We start from the raw sequence: 7,556 nt of genomic DNA, 5'->3' as shown, positions 1-7,556 counted from the left end.
TCATGACTACTAACATAAGCTTAAATTCACTTGGATCACTAATCGGGAATTCTTTGTTCTTGAACAATGTCGAATACCCAATCTCAAGTAACTGAACAATACTTAGTAGATTTCTGTCTATTTCAGGTACTAAAAGAACATTTGAAACAAGTTTGGTACCTAAAGGAGTGTCAATCAACACATCTCCTTTTCCCTCTACCTTGATGTACTGTCCATTGCCAACTTTCACTTTTGAGTTGAAGTTGCAGTCGATCCACTTAAAGATACTAGCATCAGGAGTCATGTGGTTGGTACATCTACTATCAATCAACCATCTTTTTGTGTTCTTTCTCCTGATTCCTAAACAAGAAACAACAAACACTTGCTCTTCCTAAGCATGACTCTCTTCAGCTACTTAAGCTTAAGTGTTAAGCTTCTGTGGTTGCTGTTGTTTTTGTTGGCCCCTATTCTTGTAAACTTTTTCAACATGGCCTAACTACTTACAAGCGTTGCATTGCACATCAGGCCTGTACCAGTAGTATGCTTCTAAATGAGTAGTCTTTTTACAATGAGAGCATGATGGATATTTTCTCCTTCCTCCATCTCTTTTAGACTTCTCTTTGTTGTCTGTCCAACTTTTCTTCCCTTTGTAGCTAGAGGAGTTCGAGGTTGGTTTTCTCATGGCTTGAAATGCACCTTCATGATGCTCCTCCTGTTTGCTTGCTCTTCTTTGTTCCTGAGCATAGAGAGCATTAATTAGCTTAGTTAAGGAGATTGTTGACAAATCTCTCGAGTCTTCCAAGGAAGAAATCTTGGCTTCATATCTCACAAGTAAGGTTGCAATAACCTTTCACTGAATTGGTCCCCAAGCAGTCTTATATTGTTCACAACAACCATGATCTTGGCTGAATATTGCTTAATTGTCTCGGTCTCCTTCATTTTTAAGTTTTCAAAGTCCCTCCTTAAGTTGATAAGTTGTTGTTGTCTTGTTTTTTTAGTGCTTTGAAACTCCTCTTTAAGCTTGTCCCAAGCCTGCTTTGGAGTATCAAAGGCCATAATCTTTGTGAAAATCAAGTCTGACACACTGTTTTGAAGGCATGACATTGCCTTGTACTTCTTGGTTCTATCATCATAGTGTTGCTAGATCTGAGCTATTGTGTGGTTAGCTCTCAAAGGTGGTGGTCCAAGATCAGCATTGACAACCTCCCATAAGTCAAATGCTTGCAGGTAGGTCTTCATTTTTACTACCTAAATGTGGTAGCTTTCACCATTAAACACTAGTGGTGGAGTTTGAGAGAAACTGGATAAAGACATGTTGACTTGAGAACAGAAAAGAGAAAAGTCCTTCTAAGAAGTTGGCTCTAGATACCAATTGTTGGTGTTATGAAAAAGAGATGAAAATAAAGAAAAGGTTTAAGCAACAAGCTTCAATGACTTGTAGCACACAACAAAGGAGTCAGACTTTCAACTTAAAATGAAACTGCTTATCAAAGAACCAAAGCGAAAAGAAAAAATGCTGAAAAGTTCATCATCTTGATAACTGAAGTTTACATGCTTTTAAACAAGCAATCAACTTGATTGGAAGCAAAACAATCACTTAAAACATATCTAACACCACTAATTTATCTTGAAACTTATAAAACTTACTTGTAGACATAGATAAGTTGATTTAATCAAGTCAATCAGCACCTAACAAAAAAACTAACACATTACTAACTTAGTTGAAATGTACTAAGTAACAAAATACAAACAAGGTTAGCAATGTTATCCTGCTACAACATGCATGCAACAAAAAACTTAGCTGCATGTAAGCCGTTTCTTAACACACAACCATGTAGTTGAAGCATGGTTACATGCAAGTATGATAGAATTACATGGTAAACTAGTCTAGTTCAGTTGTAACTTGTTTTGATGATGTATAAAGGCTAGTTAGCTGCTAAGTTTGTGTTTAGGTATTGATTTGATTAATAAGTCAGTATGTTTAAGTATACGCGTAATGTTTTGTAAGTTTCAATGTTGTTAGTGAGAGTTATGTATTTGATAAAGTTTGTAACTTAAAGTAATAATTCCTTTTGAAATGGACGATGAAAAATGTTTTCAACTTCTCATTTTTTTTCTTTGTTCTTTGTCTTTTATAGCTGTTTTTGAATTGATTGTTTTATTGATTGATTCGATTCATTTGTTGTTTGAATTGATTCAAATTTATTTAATTCGATTCAAAACCTAACAAAAATAGAGCCATTTGGGGCTAACCAAATTAATCCAACGGGTGGCGGAGATAGCTTTTTAGGTGGATTTGTTGGCGGATTGGTTCATAGGTTGAGTGTTCGTGATGTTGCTTTGGTGGCCAATCTTTTTGGTTCTGTTATCGTTTCTCATATTGGTTTCCTTAAGTTCATATCTGGGCACATTTAGGTATTGTTGATTTATTGACATTTTAGAGACAAGATGAATTTTTAGATTTATAATTTAATTTTGTGTCATATTATATATATTAATTAAATGATATTTTAAAATTAAGATTTTATCATCTAAATGTGTCGTTTTTCATTTAAATTTTGATTATATAATATTTTTTGAAAAATTATTATTCACAACTAAACATCTTTAGATTAAATATTATCCTCAGCTATTTCATAATCAATTTATATTTCTGAAATCCATACCGTGAATATCAATCTAATCCTTGAAAAAACCTACTCCAAAAGAATTCTTTACATATTTATATTAATAAATAATAAATTCTGCAATAAAGATGTGAAAAGAACCCGCTAAACAACCTGTCTTTACCTTTTCTCTCCGTACTGGTAATTTTTTTCAGTTTGCCTTTTATGGGTTTAAACATTGCAAGAGAACTTTTCTCTTTTGCTTTAGAACAAGGTGAAACTCAGCTTTCTTCAATGCTGCTCAAAGATAAAATCTTCAAGCTTAATGCAAAACCAAGTTCTTACTTTCTCTTTTCTCGTCACTTTCATATCATATATACTTTTTTCTTTTAACAAAGGGTTCTGCTACTATCTTTTATTAAGGAAGATTGTGAGAGTTTGAAATTTGTGTTAGCCTTTTTAAGTTTATGCAACATTTTCCTCCAAGTAAGAAGGCTCTAAACTTTTAGTATAAGGGTTTTAACTCCTAATCTCTTTTTAAGATCCTCTTACAAAGATCTCTTGTGTTTTCTTTTTTCAAGAAGCCGTTCTTGTTTTTTTGTGTCCCAACGACCACTAACTAGACCTTTCTTTTTTTTTTTTGCACCAGTTAAGTTTGATCTCATCATTACTCTGTATTTCATGTATATATCAGGAATGGCAGCAACGACTCAAAAGTGCAGGGTGTTGGAGAAAAACAAGTATTGGAAAGAATTCGAATCCAACAGGCACCAGTTTTTCAAAATATTGGTTGGTGATTTTAGAAATCATCTGGTAAATGACAAATAATGAACCCTTCAACATAAATTAGATACTTGCTTCCCTGTTAATGTCTTTTGGTTGCCAACTTTTTTTACTTAATGTTTTTGCAGAGGGTACCCAAAAAGTTTACGGAAAATTTCAGAGAGAAATTGTTGGGAACAATCCACCGTAGAGGTCCAAGCGGATTCATGTGGACTGTGGAAGTCGAGAAAATGTTTAACCACGTGGTTTTTCAAAATGGTTGGCCAACTTTTGTAGAGGAGCATAGGTTGGAAAAGGCTGATCTGCTTGTTTTCCGCTATATTGGCAACTCGGCGTTCAATGTAGTTATATTTGATTCAAGTGGGTGTGTGCGAGAAGGATCATACTTTGTTAGGGAACACACCAATGCCTGTTCAAATGACGGATGCGTGTTAGACAAGGAAGATGGAGAAGACTGTGAAGATATTATAGACTTGGAGAAACCCCATATACAGAAAAGGAAGATCAAGAAGGGAAGAGGAAGACCAAGTTCAAAAGCTGTTGACGCTGATAATCGTCATCAATCGAAGGCAAGGGAGGACAAGCAGCCTCGAGCTCAAAAGTTGGCAAATCTGCTGTCGAGAGGGAAGTATTGATTGATGGAGATGACTATGAAGACATTATAGATTTGGAGAAAATCCATAAGCAAAAAAAGATCAAGAAGAGAAGAGGAAGACCGAGCTCAAAAGCTGTTGACACTAATCACCATCATCAATCTAAGGCAACAGAGAAAAAGCGGCCTCGAGTTATAAAATCTGCTGTTGAAGGGGAAGTATCGATCGATGAACCGGATGGAGCCCCAGGGTGTGCAATGGAGGACTGTGTAGAACAAAGTAAGGAGCCTCCAGTAGATAGCTTTAGAATAAAAATATTGTAGATGTAGTTTGGTTTGTTCTGCTTCTATATGCTAAAACTCACATTTGCTTTCATTTTTGGTACCGGAAGATTTGCAAGGATCATATAGTCTGTATTTCATATTGAAAAGGCGAGAGATAACAGAGGAGGAGAAGCAAAGACCTCGCAAATTGTCCAGACAGTATCCATGAACAAGACCCTCGTTTACCCTTGTAATGAAGGATTCTCATGTTTACAAGTCTTTTCAAGTAGTAAAATCTTGACCCATTTTCTATGCCTAGCCGTTCAAAATCAAGATTAAAAGTTTATTACAGCAATCAACTATGTCTAGCTGTTCATCTTTCTTAATTATTCAATCTTGAACTTTGTCTTGGATCAGCAATCTGATCGAAATCCCTTCAATGCAGACAATTCCTAAAAGATAGCATCAGAGGTACATGTTTGGTGATGTTAGAAGAACTTTGTTGAGAGTCCCTCCTCAAAACAAGGTATGGGATGTAAGAATCAGAAGCTCCATATGGGGAACAGCATTCACCAGAGGATGGGCCAAATTTGTCTTGGATAACAACTTGGGATCTCATGATACTTGTGTTTTCGAGCTCAGTGATGAAGGCAAAGCCAACGGTTATACCATGGTCTTTGATGTCATCATATTTCGAGTTTTGGATGAGATTGTCCCCTTGAAAAAGTTCTCGCGGACACAGACTCGCACTGCTTGGTTCTGAGTTCTGACAATATGTATGTAGGAAGTAGTTGAGATTTTTAGGATTTGGATTTCTCTGATGATACTGTTCAAGATCTTCAGAAGCACCTTATAGGCCATATTTTCGAGAAAATTAGTTCTTGAATCATCAATATTTTGTTGATGATGACACATGACAGTAGTATTCTATGTAGCTTATGAACTTGTTCATGCTCTAATTCTAAGATATTATGACTTGGTGGATACTAAGACTTTTTGATTGTTAGATGGAGTGCTACTCAGATTGAATCATAGACAAGTGGGAAAGCCATAAGTACATAACAATAATAACAGAGTGCAGGTCTACAAGATGCTTGAAACATGCATCTATTTCACCATAGTAGTCGCACAGTGTATACTTTTTTCTTTCAGCTAAATATATGAATTCTTTGCCTATCACACGTAAAGCTTGGAATCAAGGCGTGGAGTGATGAGAACCTCAAGAGGTGTTGCTTTCGGATTTGTTAACCCAGGGCTTTCTGTCATATCTACATCTTCGAGCTCTGATAGCGTCACAACTTTGAAACTGTGCAAGAAGCTGCCCAAGATAAAGTGCAGCATCTTGAGGGCTAATGACACCCCAGGGCACGATCTTCGTCCTGAGCCAAATGGGATGAGTTCAAAAGTTTGGCCTTGAAAATCCATATCCTTATTGGTGGTCAAAAATCTCTCAGGCTGAAAATCATGGGGTTCTGGCCATACGCGCTCATCACGTTGAATCTTCCAGGCATTTACCATCAGTTGTGTACCAGATGGAATGCGGTAGCCTGTTGAGAGATTGCAATCTTCCGATGCAGCCCGAAGGCTAATGACTGGCTCTGGTGGGTATAAGCGCAATGTTTCCTTGACAATGGCTTGAAGGTAGACCATGTTTCTAACATCAGATTCTTCCAACAGTCTGTGCTTGCCGACGTGCATGTCTAGCTCATCCTGGGCCCTTTTTAGCACGTGCGGATTATTTAATAGCAAAGACAAGGCCCAAGTGAGAGTGACCATGGTTGTGTCACTCCCTGCTAAGACTAAATTCTTCCAGAACAAGATATAGTTATTAGAATTGGTTTTTCTTAAGATCCCATTTTCACAGATAGATGAATGTGATTAGGAATTATAAAAAGGACAGCTTTGACATTTGTGTAATGAACAAGATTAATTTGGTAGGGTGTTGAGAGTTCTTACCAAGCAAGTAGCCTTGTTGATTGTGTCGGCGTCGTAACAAGTAATGTTGGCGTCTTCCAGGATGTTGAGCATCACATCCATGAAATCCTGCTCTTTTATCACCCCTCCACCCATGAGCCTCTTTTGTTTATGCTCCTCCAGCCACCCTCCTACAATACTGTCCAATTCTTTTGCTGTTCTTTTCATGGCTTTCTCATATCCTAGGAAATCCAACCATCTAAGAAATGGTATTGCATCAGACAACACGAACACTCCGAACAGATGAACAAAATCTCTCATTACCGTCTTGCATCTTCGTGCTTCAGCTTCCTCACAATCAGCGTTTGGTCCGAAGTATCTTTTCCCCCCAACCATTCTCAAAGCAATATTATGAGTTAGATCCCCAAACCACTGCTTCATATCCACGGATAGTCCACTTCCTCCGTTACCTTTGCTAAGCCATGACTTGTACAATTCTCTTATTGCACTCTTTACCTCTGAAACTCGTATATGTTTGAGCATATCAATCCGGTGGTTAGATAGAAGCTCAATCGTAGTTATCTTGCGAATCTCACGCCAATAAGGTCCATAAGGAGCAAACCCGAACATAGCAAAATCATAGCCTAGAATCTTTGAAGCAGTAATGCTTGGTCTAGTGGAGAAAACTTTATCATGGACAGTGAAACATTCTTTGGCCATTTCCCAACTATTTAAAACCAACACTTCGTGTGATCCTAGCCTTAAGGAGAAGACAGGTCCGTATTTGTCAGCCATGCCACCTAAGGTTTTGTGTGTGAGCTGCTGACCACCAAAGAGGTGCATGTGACCAATGATAGGTAAAGCACCACCGGCTTGTGGAGCACTACAGCTTCTGCTTGGTTTCTTTGAAGACTGATAAAAGTATATGCAACTGAAAAGGGCAAAAAGGGTGCAACATATGCTAAAGAGGTACTGCAGGAGAGGATCCATTAGAAGATTCAGATGAGCTTTGGCAGAGGTGGGTGTTGCAGAACAGACTTTGTAATTACAAATCTAAAGCTTCTTTCTGAGAAGCTGTGTTTCCTGAGTCTTCCCAGGGCTGTCGTTCTCCTTAGAAGGATAAGAGGAAATGACTTTTAGTAATAGGATATGTTAAACAATGAAGAAAATACTTATGTGTCGCCAAGTCCGTAATAGTGGCGATTTTCTTTCTGTGAATTTGTCATTTTAAACTAGTGATGGAAGTGAAGATCATATTTTAGTAATTTTCTTGTCTTCAAATATGACTTCGAATATCTTTGCTATTAAATAACATGCCACTTGCTCATAAATCACAACGAAGAACGCTATAAATAATTTCTTCAATTATCCTTGTACTTTCATATCCATTTAAAGGCAAACAAAAGAAAAAAAAAAGT

At 37.2% G+C, this 7,556-nt stretch overlaps 2 protein-coding genes across 2 annotated transcripts; one reads left to right on the top strand and one right to left on the bottom strand.

Annotated features, from left to right (window-relative positions):
* Positions 1–2,859: 2,859 nt before the first annotated feature.
* On the top strand, positions 2,860–5,208 carry LOC105803865 (putative B3 domain-containing protein Os03g0621600). Its single transcript, XM_052623649.1, has 5 exons — positions 2,860–3,071; positions 3,280–3,398; positions 3,497–3,996; positions 4,077–4,254; positions 4,688–5,208. The coding sequence occupies exons 1-5, from the start codon at positions 3,053–3,055 to the stop codon at positions 4,985–4,987; spliced, it is 1,116 nt and encodes a 371-aa protein (XP_052479609.1). The 5' UTR covers positions 2,860–3,052; the 3' UTR covers positions 4,988–5,208.
* A 56-nt stretch (positions 5,209–5,264) lies between these two features.
* On the bottom strand, positions 5,265–7,336 carry LOC105803864 (cytochrome P450 CYP82D47). The gene is made up of 2 exons (XM_012636268.2): positions 6,181–7,336; positions 5,265–6,030 (listed from the first exon to the last, which is right to left on the bottom strand). Exons 1-2 carry the CDS (start codon positions 7,126–7,128, stop codon positions 5,401–5,403), a joined length of 1,578 nt encoding a protein of 525 aa, XP_012491722.1. The 5' UTR covers positions 7,129–7,336; the 3' UTR covers positions 5,265–5,400.
* Between the last annotated feature and the right edge of the window lie 220 nt (positions 7,337–7,556).

Source organism: Gossypium raimondii, chromosome 11 (assembly GCF_025698545.1).
Source record: "Gossypium raimondii isolate GPD5lz chromosome 11, ASM2569854v1, whole genome shotgun sequence".
NCBI lineage: Eukaryota > Viridiplantae > Streptophyta > Magnoliopsida > Malvales > Malvaceae > Gossypium > Gossypium raimondii.
This window is presented reverse-complemented; position numbering and strand designations above follow the sequence as displayed.